Source organism: Mastigoproctus giganteus, chromosome 13 (assembly GCF_048544385.1).
Source record: "Mastigoproctus giganteus isolate SK-2022 chromosome 13, ASM4854438v1, whole genome shotgun sequence".
Taxonomy (NCBI): Eukaryota; Metazoa; Arthropoda; class Arachnida; order Uropygi; family Thelyphonidae; genus Mastigoproctus; species Mastigoproctus giganteus.
The window spans coordinates 120,645,873-120,669,885 of record NC_143587.1 but is presented as its reverse complement, the minus strand read 5'-3'; the positions used below and the strand labels follow the sequence as shown (position 1 = coordinate 120,669,885).

Below are 24,013 nucleotides of genomic sequence, written 5' to 3'. Positions count from 1 at the left end.
TCAGGTCCTTTCTTTGCCTAACTCTTCTGTAAGAATTTCTTGAACTGTTTCTATGTTTAAGTGCAACTGTTATTCCATCATTCATAGAGTCATTCAACAATCAACCACAATCAACAAACTTTTTGACGGTTTCTGGGATTCAGTGTTACTAGACATCCACAATGCTCATTGTCATCCACATCCTCATGGCCATCCTGAAATTTTGCATACCACTGAAAAACTATAACAAGATAGAATATTTATGATAGACTTTCATCAATTCATAGGTTTCAGCCACACTTTTCCCAAACTTAAAACAAAATTTAATGTTTGCTCTTCATTCCATCACTTAACACAATGACAATTCCTTGAACAACACAACTGTATGTAAACTTCTGCTATATTCAAATAACATTGTAGAGGGAAGCAGTCGAGTAGGTCAGCTATCACAATGCATTGCATAATGGACCTACACATGCTACCTGTGTATAATATACCCAGTCTTGAAAATTAATTTTCAAACTTTGGACAAGCACATCATTTTTACATGGGAACCTCTGTGCCATACAGTCCCAATGAAAAGAATAGAAGCTCTTCTTTCAGACTCTCCAAGACCTTTAAGTGCAATCACTAAATTACAATCATCCTTCTGATTTAGTCTGCTATACATTTGCACATCCATTTATCAAGATCAAGTAATGATTTTGGTAAATTGATGTGAGGCACATTTGACTGAAGAGCTATGAACAGATTATCAAATATAGGCATAATATATAAAAGAAACCAGCAAAATGCTTTATTCAAGCCAAAAGAGCTTTATTCAAGCCAAACAAGCTAGGTAGGATAACCTACCTAGCTTGTTTGCGGCAAAATTTTGTGTTCAGAAGTTCTTTTCCTTGAGAAGTTCATCGATTTGTCACGTGTCACTGCCACTTGATAGCAATTATAGTAGTACTTTTCAATTTGTTAACTTTAATTTTGGTTGCATTTTTTGAGAATGTCAGTAAAAGCATTTTTTTCAAATGATGGATTTGTGAAATTACACCGTTGGCAGGTCATTTTCTATACCTTTTTCCCTCAGCTTATAGAAGGAAGCGGTTGAATTACATTGAGCCACTTGATGCCAATGGGATAACTGTTGATGACCCTGCTCAAGTTGCTGACAAATTGAATAAGCATTTTGCATCTACATTCCACATCCTCATACAGAAGGAATTCTTTAGGGAAGGGGATTCTAGAAGTTTATCAAACTCCAATGGAAAGCTAAATGACTTGGTGATCACTGAAAGGAAAATGGAAGAGAAATTGTTGAAGCTGAATATAAAAAAGGCACCTGCTTGATGGGATCTATCCAAATTATATTAAGAGAGGCAGCAAAGGAGGTAAACAAACCCTTAGTCATTATTATGAGAGCATCTTTGGATTCAGGGAAGGTCCCTATGGACTGCAGATGTGGGAAGGTATCCCGGAATCACCAAGGGGGATCAAAATGTGATATGAGTAATTACAGACCTGTTAGCTTAACTTCGGTTCCCAGGAAAATAATGGAGTCCCTGGTTAAAGAAGTAATGCAGGATCATCTAAACAGGAATGCAATTATACTACAGTCATAACATGGATTTGTTAAGGGGCAGTCTTGTCTAACCAATCTGACTGGATGCTATGATGCAGTAACAAAAGAACTGGATGCAAAAAAGAATTCTGATATCATATACTTAGATTTCAGGAAGGCTTTTGTTACTGTTGCACATAAGACTGCTGTACAAACTGAAGCAATGTGACATTAAAAGCAAGTTACTGCTACAGAGAAAGGGATGGTTGAGTGGCAGAAGAAAGAGAAAGAGAGAGAGAGAGAGAGAGAGAGAGAGAGAGAGAGAGAGAGAGAGAGAGAGAGAGAGTAGTTAACAATAGGCACTCTCTTCATGGACTAATATTATTAGTGAAGTATCCCATGGTTCAGTGCTAGGCACATTGTTGTTTTCAATATTTATTAATGATAGTGATGAAGGTACATCAGGCTCAATGTCTAACTTTGCAGATGATATAAAAGTTGGCAGGGTGGTTAATGACAGTTAACAGGATGAGCTGTTGCAACAAGATCTAGAAAAATTAGGCTGATGGGGTGAGAAATAGCAGTTGAAGTTTAATATTGACAAATATCAATGTAATTCCAGATTAACATACCAACTATGTGGTACTATACTCAGGGTAGTGGAAAATAAAAAGGACCTGGGGATAATTGTGCAGTCAGATATAAGTTCTTTGAGCAGTGCGTACATGCAGCCAGGACAACTCATGGGATTTTGTCAGTGATATACAGGAACTTTGCTAGCAAGAATAAGGAGGTGATTATTCCTTTGTACAAGGCCATGGTTAGGCCACATCTAGTTCTATATACAGGTCTAGAGGTGTCACTTCAGAAAGAATGTACATCTGCTAAAATGGGTGCAGAAAAGAGCAACCAGATTGGTGACTTCAACCACTGCAGCATCTGGAGACTAGGCACCTGCGGGGAGATTTGATGGAGGTGTTTAGGCCTTGAATGGACTGAGTAATCTAAATGTTGATGGCATTCTGCCTCTTTCTGAGACTACATATGAGGAGGTATAAATTCAAATCAAAGAAGGATGGTTGCAGGATAGATATGTGGTAGTTTGCCTTCAGCCAGCAGGTGGCTGACTGTAGAAACAAACTTTTATCTGTTGTTGTGGAAGTGGGTGGTTTGAATATATTATTCAAGGAAGAACTGGAGACATTCTTGGATGGTATGGTTTTTTTTTTTTTTTTTTTTTTTGGTTGATGCTTTATAAACTTCCTTTCTCACATCACTTGCCACTACTAATACTAATGCTAATTCAATTCAATAAATATAAAAATGTAAAATCCAGTTAATCATTCACAAAATATTCCTATTTTCCTGTAGGCATGTTTTAGTTTTCATTCTGATTTCAGATTGAGAAATAAATCTTTGTAAATATTTTCTTATACAAAAAAAAAAAAAAAAAAAAAAAAAAGTAAAAATTTGTTGTTAAAGTCAAAGTAAATAATACAGAGAACAAGCAATTGGAATAGGTTCTATAGCACAAATAAATGCAATATTTAACAAAATTATTACATGCTGAGTACTAATGAAAACAGGGAATATAAACTTACCATTAATTTCTCTTTCAGTGTTTAAAGAAAAGCAGTGGCTGCCTAGTAGAAGTTTTGCAGCTTTAACAAATTCATTCCAATTACTGTTTGAATAAAGAAGTGTAGATCTTTGATGCAACATCTGAACATCCTGTTAATTGATAAACCAATTAATATTTATTAGTAATGAAACTGATAACAAAAAGTTTATTAATGAATGAAAACTAACTGTAGTCAAATTGTGCATTTCACAACTTACTTTGCATTTCAATACCAATATCATCATCATCAGCCATTTTCAATCCACTGCAGGATGAAGGCCTCTCCAGCAACTTTCCAGTTCCTTCTGTTGTGCAATGGCCATCCATTTACTACCCACAAACTCATGAATTTCATCTATCCATCTCTGCCGTTGCCTTCCAGGTTTTCTTCTAGCTCCTCCTGGGTACCATTCTGTTATTTTCTTAGTCCATCTGTCATCATGTCTTCGAGCTATGTGTCCTCCTGCTCAAGACCATTTTAGTTCTTTAGTTTTGATAAGAATGTCCTTTACTTGAGTTTGCTGCCTAACAGTCTGATTCCCAATGTAATTCATTCCATTCTTCGCTGTGTAGTTCTCAGCTTCTTTTCCATTCTTTTGGTGAGTGCCCAAGTTTCACTTCCATAAGTCATGGTGGGGAGTATACGTTGGTTCATTATTTTACATTTCAGACAAACTGGGATATTGCTCTTCAGTATGTGACTATATTTCCTGAATGCTATCCATCCAAAATTTATTCTTCTCTTGACTTCCAGCCATTTATCATTACAATATAGGGACACCAAAAAAAAATTATTTTTAAGCTGCAGGCTTCACATAACAATATAATAATACTTTATTATATCCAGGAAATGAAAATGTAAGTGGTACTATCACAAAATGATTGAATTAAGATTAGCCACTTTATTTTTTACCAGACAAATGTATTTCTGAAACTACAGCAAGTATTTTTGTGTGCAAAGAACTACTGTTTCCTGTAAACAAGCAAAAAATAAAAAAGCAAAGCATAACTGATCAATGACTGAAAATTAAAGTGTCTACAATTGTGAGGAAGTGACTAAAACATAATTCCACCATAATAATAGTGCTACTGCAGATTGTAATCAAGTAGGAAGACCACACAAGGGTATCTTGCTGATGAACGACCAAAATAAGAAAGTCCAAAAATATAGGAAAAAAGAAAGTACAAATATAATAATTTGACAAGAAAATAAAGCTGTAAAATGTAAATTTTGATGCAAAGTAAAATAAACCAAATCATACTGCAAAGAAAGAGAACAGAAAATTACCTAAAAACTTGGAGAGGAACAGAAAACATAACTGCACTGAAGAACATGAAAATGAAAGGAAAGTGGAGGCCTAAAATGACAACATGAACAACATAAATAAACAGACTGTACTGAACATATTGGTTATATTAAATTAAAGAAAAGAAAAACATAAATGATATTATCACAAAGTGATTAAATTAAGATTCAATACTTTTTTTACCACATGAATGGGTCACTGGCACCAACAAGTGGCTGTTAGTTATATTTTTAAATTTGTTAACTTTAAAAAAATGCTATGGCTTTCCTCATCACTTCAAGCATCTTCTTTAAGTTTAAAAATTATGCACTTCCACAAAATAAAAAAAAAATAATAATAAAAAAAACCCATCATTTTTAAAACTATGAGTATTTTATTAGCAAGAAATTACTGTTACTATGCAAGCAAAAATAAAAAACAGAAGAGCTTAATTGATTAACAACTGGAAATTAAGAAGTCGCTACACTAATCATGGGAAGTGACTAACATAGAATTCTGCCATAATAGTCAGTTCTGCATTTACTGCTTACTGTGGTAAGTGTGAAAAGCCTGTAGTAGCACCATTATGGTGGAACTGTGTTGGTCACTTCATGTGGTGAGTTGTTGGAGAGCATTTGGCATTGGCAACTTAGGCCCTATTCTGCCTAAGACAAATGATATTGAATATATCATAATTTCATTAGGTGTTAGGAAAATGACTATATTCTATTAAACAGAACTATTATTTTTGAGAGCTGAGATTAAAAGTTGAGATCAAATGTTTGATATAAAGAATTCTATGGGCAAGTACTAACAGTTAGACGTGACAATGAGGACATTACAGAAGTTCATCTAATTGTTAAGTAAATTACGCATAGTAAATCAGTTATAAGTAAATACAGATGAGTTTGCCCAATGTGTGTTCTCAACTTTAATAGCCACAGAGTAGGTTTTAATTGAAACACTTTGTTATTCAACTGGGTCTGTCAAATGCATAATCACTGCTGTTCACATGCTCATTTTATGATATTTAAAGTCAACATAGGGGACCTGGTATGACAAGGTATCCACATTTTCTGGGTTTTCATCACTCCATCAGCACATTTATTGCCTGATACCCATGTGCCCAGGAATCCAACTTGTGTTTATTTCAGTGGTGTATCAATCAGGTGTAAATTTCATTTAGGAATGGATGAAACTGCAATTGTGCCTCTACTGTGCTGAGTAAATCTATGTATATGAGATACTGAAGAAGAACAGTTTACATGTATATTCCAAAACAAATAACAGGGCAATGAATTCAGCAGTATAAATGCCACATTCAGAGGGAGTGCTTGAGAGACTGTTTTGTTTAAGAAAGGTGCTGCTACAGCACCTACATAGTTATCGATTTTAGAACCAGCCACTGTATCTGTACATACTGTATTAGTATCAGTAGTGGCCATGTGTGTGCAACTATGCGTGCATGTATGCAAATGTCCTATATCACGTGTCCACCTCTTCTAATAGTTTACCTAGTTCTTTCTTGAATTTATTCAAACTACACATTCCTACAGTACCAGACAGAAGCTTGGTCCGACACTCAACTACACACTGACTGAAAGCAAACTTCCACACATCTATCCGGCAACTATTCTTCCTCAATTTGAATTTATGATCAAGCATATGCATACACTGAGCAAGAGGAAGGAGTCCATTGCCAGTGATCTTACTAAATCCATTCAGAACCTTAAACACCACAATCATATCTTCTCACAGGTATCTAGTCTCCAGATGCTGCAATTTACAGAACTGAAGCCTTTCCTGGTAAGGGCACCCATTTTTTATAAATCAATAATCATGTTTCTCTTCTCTGCACCTGCTCCGTGAGTAGGATCATCAACAGCTACAATTCATCCCTTTCATTCTAGTGTTTACATAAGTAAAGAAATTCATCCACATCCACATCTTCAGTATTGCATACAGATGCAATACTGAAGATGTGGCCTAATTATTGCCTTGTACAATGCAATATTAACCACCTTATCCTAAATGGCAAAATTGATGTATATCAATGACAAAACCCTACAAACTGTCCTGGCAGCCTGCCCCACTTCTCAGAAAATTTCATATCTGACTCCATAATTACCCTCCAGGTGTTTTTCTTTCTCCACTACCTTGAATATGTTACTACACAGTACACTAATCTGGGATTAATGCTATCCATGTGCAGTACCTTACATTTGTCAATATTACATTTCAATTGCCACTTCTTAGCACATCTACCTAATTTTTCTCAATGTTGTTGTACATACCTTGATTATTAACATTAAATATCCAAACAACCTTCATATCATCTGCAAACTTAGACATTAAGCCTGATATACCTTCATCAATATATATAGAAAACAACAACAGGCCTAGAACTGAATCCTGGGTGACTCCACTAATAACATTTGCCAAGATCAGTGCCCACTGATAACAACACTCTGTTCTCCCACTCACCATCCCTTTATACATAGCAGTAACTTGTCCTTAATGCCAGACTGCTCCAATTTGTACAGCAGTCTTTTATGTTGTCATTTGGTTTTTAGGAGCATTAGTAACAAAGGCCATATTGCTCTGGGGATATGCAGTGGTCATTTCCTGACCTTTCCGCATCCTCCGTATTTGGTGGTCACGGGCTCGAACCCCGGTCTAATCAAGAAGCGTGTGCTACGCACTGCTGCTCCTACCCACCTGGCTACGGAGGTGCCACAGCAGTCTTTTATGTGCAGCAGTATCAAATGCTTCTCTGAAATCTAAATATATTATGTCAAAATTATTTTTGCATCCAATTCCTTATTTACTGCCTCATAATATTGTCAGATTGGTCGGCCAAAATCACCCCTTAACAAATCCACGTTGTGACTGCAGTACAACTGCATTCTTGTGTAGATGGTCCTGCATTACTTCCTTATTAAACAGCAACTCCATTACTTTCCCTGGAACACAAGACAAGGTAAGATTTCTGTAATTATTCAAGTCACTCTTTTATCACCATTTGTGCACTGGGGATGCATTCACATCTGCAATCCATAGGGACCTTCCCTGAATCCAAGGATGCTCTCATAATTATGGATAATGGTTTGTTTATCCCCTTTGTTGCATCCCTTAATATAAATGCATAGATCTCATCCACTCAAGTTTCATTTTGTATGTTTAGCTTCAACAATTTCACTTTCTTCTCAGTTATCAGAAAATCACTTAGCACTGTCAGAATTTAATAAACTTCTAGTAACTACATCCCTAAAAAATTCCTCATGTGTGAAGGTAGAGGCAAAATGCCTATTCAGTTTGTCAACAACCTGAGCAGGATCATCAACAGTTACAATTCATCCCTTTCATTCTAGTGTTTACATAAGTAAAGAAATTCATTTCTTTGCATTCTTTGCCAGAAATTTCTTGTAATCTGCCTCAGTTTGCCTAACCCCCTTTGTGACTTGACCACAGACTAATTTATATCTACTGTAGGCTCCTGATAATTTATATACATCTAAATGCATTTTTCTCCTCTGCTACAAGTCTCATCAGTTCACCTGACATTCATTTCGGTTTAAGCCTTGAACAGTAATCTCGCAATTGGTATAAAGAGCCTAGTACCTTCTATGAATACTTCCCTGAGTGTTTCCCATTTGGAATTTGCAACATACCAACAGTAAATTGGTCCCACCGGGCACAATTTAAAAACTGTCTGAGATCACTGTAGTCACTTTTACCTAATTTATTTCCCTTTGCCCTTGACAACAGTCGATGGTTTGACTGTTGATGATCCTGCTCAGATAGCAAACAAACTGAATGAGTATTTTGCATCTACATTCACACATGAGGAATTATTAAGGTTTGAAAATGGCAGAAGGTTATCAAATTGTAGCAGGATACTTAATGATTTTGTAATAACTGAAAGCAAAGTGGAGGAGAAATTGTTGAAGTTAAACATAAGAAAAGCACCTGGGGTGGATGGGATCTATCCAGTTATATTACAGGAGGTAGCAAAGCAACTAAGCAAACCCTTAGCCATAATTATGAGAGCGTCCTTGGACTCAGGGGAGGTTCCCACGGACTGGAGATGTTCAAATGTATCCCCAATTCACAAAGGGGGATCGAAGGGTGACACGAGTAATTACAGACCAGTCACTTTAACTTCTGTTCCGGGTAAAATAATGGAGTCACTGGTTAAAGATGCATTGAAGGATCATCTAGACAAGACTGCAGCAATAATTCAGACACAGCATGGGTTTGTTAAGGGAAAGTCTTGTCTGACAAATTTGATAGGATATTATGATGTGGTTACAAAGGAACTGGATGCAAAAAATAATTTTGATATCATATATTTGGATTTCAGGAAAGCTTTTGACACTGTTGCGCATGGAAGACTATTGTACAAATTGGAGCAGAATGGTATTAAGGGTAAGTTGCTACAATAGATAAAAGGATGGTTGAGTGGGAGAAGACAGAGGGTGGTAATCAATGGGTGCTGCTCTTCTTGGACTAATGTTATTAGTGGAGTCCCACAGGGTTCGGTGTTAGGTCCACTGTTGTTTTGTATATTTATCAATGATATTGATGAAGGTATATCAGGCTTAATGTCGAAGTTTGCAGATGATACAAAGGTTGGCAGGGTTGTTAATGACAGTAATGGCAGTGTGCTACTGCAACAGGATCTAGATAATTTGGGCAGATGGGCTAAGAAGTGGCAACTGAAGTTTAACTTTGACAAATGCAAAGTACTGCATATGGGTAGAAGTAACCCCAGAGAAACGTACCAACTGTGTGGTACTACACTTAAGGTGGTAGAAAATGAAAAAACCTGGGAGTAATTGTGCAGTCAGATATGAAGTTTTCTGAGCAATGCAGACAGGCTGCCAGGGCAGGTCATGGGGTTTTGTCAATGATATATAGGAATTTTGCTAGCAGGGAAAAGGAGGTGATTATCCCTCTGTATAAGGCAATGGTCAGGCCACACCTTGAGTACTGCGTACAGGTCTGGAGGCCTCATTTTAGGAAGGATGTAGATTTCCTTGAGCGTGTACAGAGAAGGGCAACAAGATTGGTGAGGGGAATGAAGGGATCCTCTTACCAAGAGAGGCTTAAGTTCTGCAAATTGCAGTGGCTGGAGACTAGGCATCTGCGCAGTGATCTGATTGAGGTATATAAGGCCTTGAATGGGTTGAGCACGCTGAATTCTGATGGGATCCTTCCACTTGTTCTGATTACGAACCTAACGGGGCATAAATTCAAATTAAGAAAAGACAGATGTAGAATAGATGTGCAGAAATTTGCCTTTAGCCAGTGGGTGGTTAACTGCTGGAACAAACTTCCATCTGTCGTTGTGGAAGTTGATAGGTTGAATAAATTTAAGGAGGAACTGGACAGGCATTTGGAGGGAATGGTGTGATTTTTTTTTTGGCTGATGCTGCATAAGCTCATACACTTGCTTTCTTGCATCACATGCCACTGCTACTACTACATCTTTAAGTAAATTTCACATCAATGCACTCTGATCACTCCTACCTAGTGAGCCTTTTATTTGCAGATTTTTAATGAATGAAGAGTCACTGTTGATAACAGCACAAGAGCATTGTATTCTTTTATTGCCTAGTCTAAGTTGCTGCTGGAAAAACAGTAACAGTATAAAATCCAACAATCCACAAATGCCTTGCTACTGTGTGAATGACCAATCTACAAGTTCCAGTCAATATCTGGAAAGTTAAAATCCCTTATTATAAGACAATCTGATTTACTGACCCACTCTCTGTAGTACTGTTGTTCGTTACACTTATCGCAATTATTCGGTCTCTAACATACTCCTCTGTCATTTTTGTTTTCACAGTGCCTTATGTCACACCAACTGACTCAACATTGCACTGGCCTCCCATATCAACTGGATGCACTGCTTTAGATTTAATATTGGCATTAGTAGAGACATATGATACAAAAAACCTGAGCAAGAGGAAAAATCCCATCAACACTGAGCTTGCTCAAACCATTCAAGGCATTAATACCTCAATTAGATCACCTTACAGGTGCCTAGTCTCCAGATGCTGCAATTTGCAGAACTTAAAACTTCTTGGTAAGAGCATGCATCCCTTTGTTCCCCTCACAATCTCATTGTCTTTCTCTGTACCTCATTCCAGCAGCTCTACATCTTTCCTAAAATGAGGCCTTCCAGACTACCTTAATTTTGTAAGTGCATCTGTGTACAGATGATATCACTTACAGTATATGCATATGGTTGAGAGACAACTTCAAGGCATGATAAATAAAATATGATAATATAACATAAAATATAAATAAATAAAATATAGACCAGTATGCAGGTCTGAAGGCCTCATTAGGTGTGGCCTGACCACTGCTTTATACAAGGGGATAATTACCTCCTTATCCTTGCTATCAAAATTCTTGTATATCATTGATATACAAGATATGCCATGAACTGCTCTGGCAGCCTGTCTGCACTGCTCAGAAAACTTCATATCTGACTGCACAATTACCACCAGGTCACGCTTCTTACAAAGAGCATAACTCCCCTTCCCTTCTATCCTACTTGTACATATTGTGCTCATCATATTCAAATTCAGCATCACTTATGTCTAAGTTGCACGATGTTCACATCTGTTAACTTAAAGGGTACTTTAAAATTCATAAAATTTGTTTATCATACTCATGGCATTAATGGCAAGTAGACATACACCTGTTTTTGCTTTTAGTATTACTAATACATCCTTAAGTAATCTTTACTCATTCCACAAATCCCTCCCAGAAAACCTTGAAATCCCTGACATTTTCTCTTCCAGGCTACTACTGCATGTTCCAACAGAAAGTGCAAGAATCACTAACACCTCTGCCTGCAGCTGCTGTTAATCTATTAGCCTTTGTACCCATGTCTAGCTAGCAGTTTTCCTACTGACCTAACACTGTCTTTATAATATCAGCAAATATTCTTGCACCCCTTTATTTAAGTATATCCCATTCCTTTAAAAACAGCCTCTCCTGTTAAGAGTTTAAAGAGTGGGCTATATGTATCTGATTTACAGATAAATAGGCAAAGACTTGTTTTTCAAACTTGTGAAATAGTTGTCACAGTGCATATTTGTCATTGATGTATCATTATAGTATGATCAGTGAAAACTTTACCTGGGATCAGTTCCCATGATAGTATTATTTCTTGCAATTGTACCCTGGCTTATTTTTTTTATCCTAGATTTGTTTTTGTATAAGCAATCCCCCTGCAAATTTAATGGCTCATTTTGATGATTCTAGATTTCTGCTGCACAGTTGACCAATAACACGGGTCTACAGAGGTGACGTGGAGGTTCTCATCTCTTTGCTATAAACTTTGTATGGGCAGTGTTCTATAATATCTGAATGCAATGTATAAAGCATTATTATTCCTGAGCTATACAGGAATAATACTTGACCTCTACAGATAAATCTCTGCAGAGCAATCCAGGAAGGCAGATACTAGTTTTAAGATGTATCACAGGCAGCTTTCAGACCTTTTTTCGGTATCCGAATGCATTTTTTCAAAAGTTTGCTGCAGAAGTGTACTGCAGCTGTTTTTTGTTTTGAGATTCTATACCCATTGCTTTTGGTCCAAGGTTATATTTTATTTATCATGCCTTGAAGTTGTCTCTCAACCACATGCATATACTGTAAGTGATATCATCTGTACACAGATGCACTTACAAAATTAAGGTAGTCTGGAATGTGCTTTTAACAGTTTATTCTTATGCCCAAACAGAGCAGCAATGAGGACTGAGATTGGTATTTTACCTGAAACGTTCTGTAGCTTAAGGAGTTTTGTATTAAGAATGGAAGGTGTCCTTTCAAACTGCAGTCATAAAGATCTTTTAGAATGCTGTATCCCCAGTTCTCATCAAATGCTTTCTGCAAAGGAAGGCATTGCAAATATCATGGTTGATGTGGTTTTCTGAAAATCACACTGATGGATATTTAACAAGTATTAGGTGTCCAGAAACCAAGATAGCCTATTGTTATCATTTTTTAAAGAGTTTTTCCTATGCAACTTGTTAAGGCAATTGAATGACAGTGAATTTGATTCACATGGCCTTTTCTAGGAAAAATCAAGGAGAACAGCATGGCATCAGGCAGCAGTTTTCTGTGTAGATCCTGTTGTACAGGAATAGATGAATGTGTAAAGCTCTCTCCCTGAGTTATAGAATCATTTGATAATGTATTCCATCTGGGCCTGCCAAAGTTTTACTTTCAGTCTGGTCAGAACGGTTTGTAACTCTTCTATAATGAAAGGCTGATTGTATGGAAAAAAATAGTGGTAAAAAAATTGAGTTTATATTCTTCAGCCAGAGCTTTGAACCTTTGGAAAGTTGGCATTAGTAGAGGCATATGATGCAAGAAAGCAAGCAAGCTTATATAGCATGAGCAAAAAAAAAAAAAAAAAAACACTTCTCGTTTCACCCATCCATTCACTCCAAAAGTTTTGTATAGCTCAGCCTTGAATTTATTTAAACTGTCAACTTCGACGACAGATGGAAGTTTGCTTCAGCAATCAACCACCCACTGGCTAAAGGCAAATTTCTGCATATCTATTCTGCAACTGTCTTTCCTCAATTTGAATTTATGCCCCTCGGGTGCGGTATCTGAGCAAGAGGAAAAATCCCATCAGCACTGAGCTTGCTCAAACCATTCAAGACCTTATATACCTCAATTAGATCACCTCACAGGTGGCTCATCTCCGGACTCTGCAATTTGCAGAACTTAGGCCTTTCTTGGTAACAGCAACCCTTTGTTCCATTCGCTAATCTCATTGCCCTTCTCTCTACTCATTCTAGCAGCTCTACACAGGGCCAGCTTCAGGGGAAATCAAGTGGTGCGGTCACAGAGGGCACTGAAATTCAGGGGGATGCAAAATGTCCTGCAAATTCAGACATTTGCTGTAAATGTCAAGTTGCGATCTTCCAAAAGTCGCGATATGAAGTCACCCTTACGTTCCGATTCAAGCAATTTGGAAGAGTTCAGATTTCAGTTAATAAGTAACAAGACTAATAAACTTAACAGGAAGTTGGAAAGGATGACCAAAAAAATCTCGCACGGGGTGCTGATAGACCTGGGGTCGGTTCTGGCTTTGCATCTTTCCTAAAATGAGGCCTCAGTCCTGTATGCAGAACTCAATGTGTAGCCTGACCATTGCCTTATACAAGGGGATAATCACCTCCTTATGCCTGCTAGAAAAATTCCTATATATCATTGATAAAACCACATGAGTTACTCCTACAACCTTTTTGCACTGCTCAGAAAACTTCATATCTGACTGCACAATTACTCCCGGGTTTTTTTCATTCTCCACTCCCCTGAGTGTAGTACCACACAGTTGATATGTCACTCTGAGGTTATTGCTGCCCATATGCAGCACATTGCATTTGTCAATGTTAAACTTCAGCTGCCAGCTATGAGTTCATCTCCTCAACTTTTCCAGATCCTACTGTCCTTAACAAAACTACCAACCATTGTTATTTTTTATTTTATCTTTTTGTTAGTTGTTGGCACATCGGCTTCTGTGGCCATAATGCACCTCCCAAGGTATTTGCACTACTCTGATCGTAGCCCAAGGTGGGATTCAAACCCACAACCTTTGGGTTGCCAGGCAGGCACTTTACCCACTCGGCTAGCCCGGTCGGCACAAACCACTGTATCGTCTACAAATTTGGACATTAAGCCTCATATACCTTTATCAATATCATTGATAAATACCGAAAATAGCAATGGGCACCGTGGAACACCACTAATAACATTAGTCCACGAAGAGCAGTGTCCACTGATTACCACTCTATCTTCTCTCACTCAACCATCCTTTATCCATTGCAGCTACTTGTTAGTTCCATACCTCTCCAATTTGTACAGTAGTCTTCCCTGTGCAACAGCATCAAAAGCTTTCCTAAGATCCAAGTATATGATATCAAAATTACTTTTTGCATCCAGTTCCTTTGTGACCACATTGTAGTATCAGATTGGTCAGACGAGACAAACCCATGTTATATCTTAACTATTATAGCAGTCTTGTATAGATGATCCTGCAATGCTTCTTTAACCAGTGATTCCATTATTTTCCCTGGAACACAAGTTAAACTAATAGATCTATAGTTACTTTTGTTACCTTCTGAACCCACTTTGTGAATTGGTGATGTATTTGCACACCTCCAGTCCATGGGGACCTCCCCTGAGTCGAAGAAAGCACTCATAATTATGGCAATAATTATGAGAGGGTGTTTTAATTATTCGTTTTATTTGTTTTAATTTCTAGAGTATTATACGGAAGTGTTCTATGTATCATATTGAGGTAAATTTCTCTTATTCTTCTTCAAATATTGATATCAACCTAAAATGTATTAAGTACCATAGCTCTGTTTTATACTATCATATTGAAAACAATTTGATGAATTTGAGGAATTGCTAAAAACATCAAAGGCAGATATTGTTGGGATATCATGGACGTGGTGTCACACAGACATAAGCAGTGCAGAACTGGAATTTGGGGAGTACAATGTGTACAGGAAGGATAGACAGGAAGGGAGGAGGTGTTATGCTATTAGTTAAGAAACACATAAAATCCAAGGAAGTGAATCCAGTCGATATCGCTGGACAGTGCAGTGTCGAGTCAGTTTGGTGTGACATTGGGAGATCAAAATTGAGAGTAGGAGTGTGTTATAGGCCTAATGACTCTGATTAAACTGTACAGGGAAATAGAGTAGGCCAGTAAATCAGAGAGTCTTATAATGGGGGATTTTAATTTCCCAGATATTGACTGGAATTTGTGTTTGGGTCACTCACACACTAGCAAGGTTTTTGGGGATTTATTGGATGATTGTTTTCTATATCAGCATTTTCGGGAGGGTACTAGAGGGAGTAATACTCTTGAACTGATTATCAGTAGTGATTCTTCATGCATTAAGAATCTGCAGATAAAGGAACCACTAGGTTGCAGTGATCTCAGTGTGCTGAAGTGGGATTTACACAAAGAGGTAACTACCATCAGAGGTTAAGGGAAGGGTTTTTGCTTTTGTAAAGGTGACTATGGTGCTCTGAGACAGTATTTAAATTCTATACGGTGGGACCAACTGATGATGTTACCAACGGCAAATTCAAAATGGGAAGCATTCATAGAATTTATCTTGGGAGCTACTAGGCTTCACATACCAACTAAGAAATATTGTTCAGGGTTTAGGTCAAAATGTATGTCAGATGAACTAATGAAACATATGGCAGAGAAGAAAAATGCATGGGATACATAAATTAATGCGTGACATGGAAGCCTATGATAGATATAATTTGGTCTGTAACCAAGTCACAAAGGAGATTAGGCAGGCAAAGGCAGATTATGAGAAATCCTTAGCAAAGGATGCAAAGAAAAACAGCAAAGAGTTCTTTATCTATGTAAACTCTAGAAGGAGAGGGATGAATCAGATTTGTCCACTAGATATTGATGGTTCAACTGTCGATGATCCTGCTCAGGTGTCTAACAAACTAAATGAGTATTTTGCATATACATTCACACATGAGGAGTTATTGGAGGGTATGCCAGAGGTGAATTAAACTCTGGCAGTGAGATAGATGATTTTGTAATAACTGAGAGAAAAGTGGAAGAGAAATTAGTAGTAGTAGTAGTAGTAGTAGTGGCATGTGATGCAAGAAAGCAAATGTATGAGCTTATGCAGCATCAGCCAAAAAAAAAAAAAAATCACACCATTCCCTCCAAATGCCTGTCCAGTTCCTCCTTAAATTTATTCAACCTATCAACTTCCACAACGACAGATGGAAGTTTGTTCCAGCAATTAACCACCCGCTGGCTAAAGGCAAATTTCCGCACATCTATTCTACACCTGTCATTTCTTAATTTGAATTTATTCCCCCTTAGGTTCGTAATCTGAACAAGTGGAAGGATCCCATCAGAATTCAGCGTGCTCAACCCATTCAAGGCCATATACACCTCAATCAGATCACCGCGCAGGTGCTTAGTCTCCAGCCACTGCAATTTGCAGAACTTAAGCCTCATATCTGCCTGCACAATTACTCCCAGGTCTTTTTCATTTCCTACCACCTTAAGTGTAGTACCACACAGCTGGTACGTTTCTCCGGGGTTACTTCTACCCATATGCAGTACTTTGCATTTGTCAAGGTTAAACTTCAGTTGCCACTTCTTAGCCCATCTGCCCAAATTATCTAGATCCTGTTGCAGTAGCACACTGCCATTACTGTCATTAACAACCCTGCCAACCTTTGTATCATCTGCAAACTTCGACATTAAGCCTGATATACCTTCATCAATATCATTAATAAATATACAAAACAACAGTGGACCTAACACTGAACCCTGTGGGCCTCCACTAATAACATTAGTCCAAGAAGAGCAGCACCCATTGATTACCACCCTCTGTCTTCTCCTACTTAACCATCCTTTTATCCATTGTAGCAACTTACCCTTACTACCATTCTGCTCCAATTTGTACAATAGTCTTCCATGTGCAACAGTGTCAAAAGCTCTCCTGAAATCCAAATATATGATATCAAAATTATTTTTTTGCATCCAGTTCCTTTGTAACCACATCATAATATCCTATCAAATTTGTCAGACAAGGCTTTCCCTTAACAAACCCATGCTGTGTCTGAATTATTGCTGCAGTCTTGTCTAGATGATCCTGCAATGCATCTTTAACCAGCGACTCCATTATTTTACCCGGAACAGAAGTTAAACTAACTGGTCTGTAATCACTCGTGTCACCCTTCGATCCCCCCTTTGTGAATTGGGGATACATTTGCACATCTCCAGTCCGTAGGAACCTCCCCTGAGTCCAAGGATGCTCTCATAATTATGGCTAAGGGTTTGCTTAGTTGCTTTGCCGCCTCCTTTAATATAACTGGATAGATCCCATCCACCCCAGGTGCTTTTCTTACGTTTAACTTCAACAATTTCTCTTCCACTTTGCTCTCAGTTATTACAAAATCATTAAGTATCTTGCTACAATTTGATAACTTTCTGCCATTTTCAAACCATAATAATTCCTCATGTGTGAATGTAGATGCAAAATACTCATTCAGTTTGTTTGCTATCTGAGCAGGATCATCAACAGTCGAACCATCGATGTCAAGTGGACCAATCAGATTCATCCCCTTCCTTTTAGAGTTTATATAAGTAAAGAAATCCTTGTTGTTTTTCTTAGCATCTTTTGCCAAGGATTTCTCGTAATCTGCCTTCGCCTGCCGAACCTTCTTTGTGACCAGATTACAGATTAACTTATATCTGCCATAGGCTTCTGAGTCGCTTGATAATTTATATGCATCCCATGCATTTTTTTTCTTTGTTACGAGTTAGTTCATTTGACAACCATTTAGGCCTAAACCTTGAACAATATTTCTTAATAGGTATGAAACTTTTAGTAGCTTCCACGACTAATTCCTTGAATGCTTCCCACTTAGAATTTACTGTTGGTAACATCGTCAGTTGATCCCACTGTACAGATCTTTACGGAAGCAAAAACCCTTTCCTTTACCCCTGATGGTAATTAAACCTTTAAGTAAATCCCATGTCAGTACACTGTGATCACTGCCACCTAGTGGTTCTTTTATCTGCAAATCCCTAATACATGAATGATCACTGCTGATAACCAGATCAAGAGTATTATTTTCTCTGGTTGCCTCTCGAACATGCTGCTGCAGAAAACGACCATCCAATAAATCCACAAAAGTCTGACTAGTGTGTGAGTGCCCAACCCACAAGTTCCAGTCAATATCTGGGAAGTTAAAATCCCCCATTATAAGACATTCCGATTTACTAGCCCACTCTATTTCTCTGTACAATTGTTGAAGATAAACATAAAAAAGGCTCCCAGGGTGGATGGGATCTATCCAGTTATATTAAAGGAGGCAGCAAAAGAAGTAAGCAAACCCTTAGCCATAATTATGAGAGCTTCTTTGGACTCAGGGGAGGTAACCATGGATGGAGATGTGCAAATGTAACCCCAAGTCACAAAGGAGGATCAAAGAGCGACACAACTAATTATAGACCTGTTAGTTTAACTTCTGTTCCAGCAAAATTAATGGAGGCACTGTAGATAATCTAGACAAGAATTCAGTTATAGCTCGGACACAGCACGGTTTTGTTAAGGGAAAGTCTTGCCTGACCAATCTGACTGGATACTATGATGTGGCCACAAAGGAATTGGATGCGGGAATAACTTTGATATCATATATTTGGATCTTAGAAAGGCTATTGATACTGTTGCACATGGAAGACTGCTGAAAATTGGAGTAATGTGGCACTGAAAGGCAAATTGCTGCGATGGATAAATGGATGGTTGATTGGGAGAAGACAGAGAGTGGTAATCAATGGACCCTGCTCATCGTGGACTAATGTTATTAGTGGAGTCCCTCAGGTTTCAGTGTTGGGTCCATTGTTGTTTTCTGTATTTATAAATGATATTGCTGGTGGTATATCAAGCTTAATGTCCAAGTTTGCAGACAATACAAAGGTTGGCAGGGTTGTTAAGGACACTAATGACAGTACGCTGCTGCAACTGGATCTAGAAAAGTTGAGCAGATGGGCTGAGAGGTGGCAAATGAAGTTTAACATTGTCAAATATAAAATGCTACATATGGGAAGCAGTAATCCCAGAGTAATGTATCAACTCTGTGGTACTACACTGACAGTGGTAGAGAACAAAAAGGACCTGGGGGTAATTGTGCAGGCAGATATGAAGTTTTCTGAGCAGTGCAGATGGTTTGTAAGAGTAGCACATGGTGTCTTGTCAATGATATACAGGAATTTTTCTAGCAGGGATAAGGAGGTGATTATCCCCTTGTATAAGACAATGGTCAGGCCAAACCTTGAGTACTGTGTACAGGTTTGGAGGCCTCATTTTAAAAAGGATGTAGAGCTGTTGGAACAAGTACAGAGAAGAGCAACAAGATAAGTGAATGGAACAAAGGGTTGCTCTTACGAAAAAAGGGTTAAGTTTTTTAGGAAATTTGCCTTTAGCCAGTGGGTAGTTGGTTGGTAGAACAGACTTCCATCCTTTGTTGTGGAAGTTGACAGACTAAATAAATTTAAGGCTGAGCTGGACATGTATTTGGATCAAACAGAAGGGCGAAATGGGAGCATTTTTTTTTTTGGCTGACGCTGCATAAGCTTGCTTTCTTGCATCATATGCCTCTACTAATGCTAATGTGCAACAGTATCAAAAGCTTTCCTAAAATCAAATTATAATATCAAAATTATTTGCTGCACCCAGTTCCTTTGTGATGACCACATCGTAGTATCCAATCACCGACCGCTCTAGCCTGATGGGTAAAGTGCCTGCCGGGCAACGCAAAGGTCGCGGGTTCGAATCCCGCCTCGGGCTTGGATCAGAGTAGTGCAAAAACCTTGGGAGGTTCGATATGGCCACAGAAGCTGATCCATCAACAACTAACAACAAAAAAAAAAAAAAAAAAAGCATCCAATCAAATTGGTCAGACAAGATTTCTGATTAACAAACCCATGCTTTGTCTGAACTATAACTGCAGTATTGTCTAGATGATCCTGGAGTGTTTCTTTAACCTTGTTATTTGGTTTTTAGGAGCATTAGCAACTAAGGCCATATTGCTCTGGGAATATGCGGTAGTCATTCTCTGACCTTTGCGCATCCTCCGTATTTGGTGGTGACGGGCTCGAACCCCGGTCTAATCAAGAAGTGTTTTTTAACCAGTGACTCTATTATTTTCTCTAGAACAGAAGTTAAACAAACAGGCCTTTTGATCCCCCTTCGTGAATTGGGATATATTTGCACATCTGCAGTCCATGGGGACCTCCCGAGTCCAAGGATGCCCTCATAATCATGGCTAAGGGCCTGCTTACTTCCTTTGCTATCTCCTTTAACATAACTGAATAGATCCCATCTACTCCAGGCGCCTTTCTTATGTTTAACTTCAACAATTTCTTCTCCACTTTGCTCTCAGTTATTACAAAATCCTTAACTCCCTGTAATAGTTTGGTAAATTTCTAGCAATCTCCTCCCTTAATAACTCCTCATGTGTGAATATAAATGCAAAATACTCATTCAGTTTGTCAGTTACCTCAGCAGGATCATCAACAATCGAACCATTGATGTCTAGTGGACCAATCTGATTCATCTCCTTTCTTCTAGAGTTTACATAAATAAAGAAGTTTTTACTGGATTTCTTGTAATCTGCCTTTGCTTGCCTAACCTCCTTTGTAACTTGATTGCAAACTATCTTATATCTAACATAGGCATCTGCGTCCCCTGATAATTTATGTACATCCCATGCATTTTATTTCTCTGCCGCAAGTGTCATTAGTTCATCTGACATCCATTTAGATTTAAACCTTGAACAGTATTTCTTGGTTGTATGAAAAGCCTAGTAGCTTCCAAGATTAAATCTTTGAATGCATCCCATTTAGAATTTGCCAGTGGCAATGCCATCAGTTGGTCTCACTGTACGAATTTAAAAACTGTCTGAGAACACTGTAGTGATCTTTACAAAAGCAAAAACCCTTCCCTTTACCTGATGGTAGTAACATCTTTGAGCGAATTTCACATCAGTACACTGTGGTCACTGCCACCCAGTGGTTCCTTTATCTGCAGATTCTTAATGCATGAATAATCACTGCTGATAATCAGATAAAGAGTATCGCTCCCTCTGGTTGCCTCTCGAACATGCTGCTGCAGAAAACAATAATCTAATAAATCTACAAATGTCTTGCTAGTGTGAGTGACCAATCCAAAAGTTCCAATCTATATCTGGGAAGTTAAAATCCCCCCATTATAAGACAATCTGATTTACTGGCCTACTCTATTTCACTGTTAAGTTGTTCAGTGCACTCCTCAGAGTCACACTCCTACTGTCAATTTTGCTTTCCCAGTGTTTATGTCACACCAAACTGACTCAACACTGCACTGTCCATACATGTCAACTGTATGCACTTCTTTAGATTTTATGTGTTTCTTTACAGACAGCATGACCCCTCCTCCCCTTCTATCCTTTCTGTCCACATTGTACTCCCCAAATTCCAATTCTGCATTTCTTATATCTGTGCGATGCCACGTCTCTATCCCAACAACACCTTTCTTCGATGTCTTTTCCAGCACCTCAAAGTCATCTTCTAGATTTACACCAGTACTTCTAGCATTGGTGTAAATGCAAGTATACAAGCAACTATTCTTACTCTTAGTTACCCTAGCACAGCCCATGTATTTACTTGTTCCATGATGACTTGTTGTTGTGGTGTTTTCTGGCACAAGGGCTACTTAGGCCATATTGCACCTCATGATGACTTCCAGCAGTCCTTGAAATCCCCAGCAACCTGCTCTCCAGGCTGCTGCTCATTCCAATGGAAGCAGTGCAAGAATCACTTTCACCTCTGTCTGCAGCTACTGTTAATCTATTAGTCTGTGAATCCCCCCAAGCTAGCAGTTTTCCAATCTACCTAACACTGCCTCGTTAGCATCAGCAAATATTCTTGCACCCTTTTTTATTTAAGTGTATCTCATCCCTGTAGAAACAATCTCTCCTGTTAACAAGCATAAACCATACCAAGAAAAATTCTACCCCATGAGCCTTGCATAATCTCTCTAGGGCCGAATTGATTGACAAGCTCGCATTATATACTCCCTCCTATTGCGTCCTGGCAGAATTGCAGACACTTTCAAATTTAACCAAAAATTCGAGACATTTTTTCAACATTGACTTGTACTTGCTAAGTAAATCTGCAGTTCTCCTACTCTTAATGTCATTAGTGCCAACGTGTATAACAATATCACCCTTTTGTGCTCTTAAAAGATATCTGCTCTACAATGTCCTCAACTTTTGTCCATGGCAGATATACCCTGGTTTTTATTATGGTTTTTACTATTCCACCTATCTCTTTTGTCCAATATATTTCCTGTCACTCTGACAATAGAGTCACTGCCAATAAGAAGCTCCTGTGGGGACCAGCACACTCTGCCCTGAAGACTGCCACTGTATTGCCTGATGTACAAGTTTATAGATAAACAGATGTAGCTATGTAAAAATATAAATAACTGTGCATAGGCTTCACCCATGGCATTTGAAAGTTCACCTGGAATTGATATGCCTTGTCCATGACATATTATTGGATATAGCAAGGGATTTGCCATTAAGTTGTCTGATTTTATTCCAAATTACTTGGTAATCTGTAATTTTATTGATGTTGGAAGCAAAGCACACTCAGGATTCTTTATTGCTTTTGCATTGAAAGTATAGAGCTTTTGCTTTACCTTTTTTGTAATTAATAAAATTGTCAGTGATGAGATATTTCCGAAACAGATTCAAGACCTTATGCCTCTCTTTTTTTTGACATTTCTTCGCATTTGCTGGTCCACCAGAAAGCTGAGCACATATGATTTCTACAAGCAGTTAATGGTTGTTGTTGTTGTTGTTATTTGGTTTTTAGGAGCATTAGCAACTAAGGCCATATTGCTCCGGGGAAATGCGGTGGTCATTCCCTGACCTATCCGCATATCCTCCGTATTTGGTGGCCACAGGCTCGAACCCCGGTCTAATCAAGAAGCGTGTGCTACGCACTGCTGCTCCTGCCCACTTGGCTACAGAGGCGCCAAGCAGTTAATGGAACTGCAGCTTTGGCTGCCATTAAGATCAGATTTGCTATGTGTGTAACAGCATATATGAGAACGCTACCTCCTTTATTAGACTAGACAAAGACAGTAGCAAATTTAAAATCGAGAAAGGAGTTCGACAAGGAGACACAATATCTCCGAAGCTGTTTACCTCTGCCCTTGAGGAAGTTTTCAGAAGATTAGACTGGTCACAGAAAGGAGTAAATGTGAATGGAGAGTACCTAAACCATTTACGATTTGCAGATGACATTGTGGTCATAAGCCACGATCCCAAAGAATTAGAGGAAAATCTTAATCAGTTATGCAGAGTTACTAAGGATTTTGGACTAAAGGTGAATATGGCTAAAACAAAAGTAATGATGAACAAGTATGCCACAGAAAGGGACATAATGATTGAAGGAGCAGTAATTGAAAAGGTGGAGTGGTATACTTATCTGGGACAAGGTATTAGCTGTAATAATGATAAATGGCTGGAAGTCAAGAGAAGAATAAATTTTGGATGGATAGCATTCAGGAAATATAGTCACATACTGAAGAGCAATATCCCAGTTTGTCTGAAACGTAAAATAATGAACCAATGTATACTCCCCACCATGACTTATGGAAGTGAAACTTGGGCAGTCACCAAAAGAATGGAAAAGAAGCTGAGAACTACACAGCGAAGAATGGAATGAATTACATTGGGAATCAGACTGTTAGATAAGAGAAACACGTGGGTTAGGCAGCAAACTCAAGTAAAGGACATTCTTATCAAAACTAAAGAACTAAAATGGTCTTGGGCAGGACACATAGCTCAAAGACATGATGATAGATGGACTAAGAAAATAACAGAATGGTACCCAAGAGGAGCTAGAAGAAAACCTGGAAGACAACGGCGGAAATGGATAGATGAAATTCATGAGTTTGTGGGTAGTAAATGGATGGCCAA

The 24,013-nt window shown here is 38.3% G+C and overlaps 1 protein-coding gene across 2 annotated transcripts in view; it reads right to left on the bottom strand.

Moving 5' to 3' along the window:
- LOC150076406 (general transcription factor 3C polypeptide 3) overlaps positions 1-24,013 on the bottom strand; it is a 327,130-nt gene that overhangs the window by 132,882 nt on the left and 170,235 nt on the right. For both annotated transcript variants that reach the window (XR_016547855.1, XM_090388164.1), the window contains exon 17: positions 3,133-3,262. Coding sequence is in view for 1 of the 2 variants with exons in the window: in XM_090388164.1 (XP_090244290.1) it covers positions 3,133-3,262 (130 nt within the window). In the remaining variant the exon portion in view is untranslated. The remainder of the gene's footprint in view (positions 1-3,132; positions 3,263-24,013) is intronic.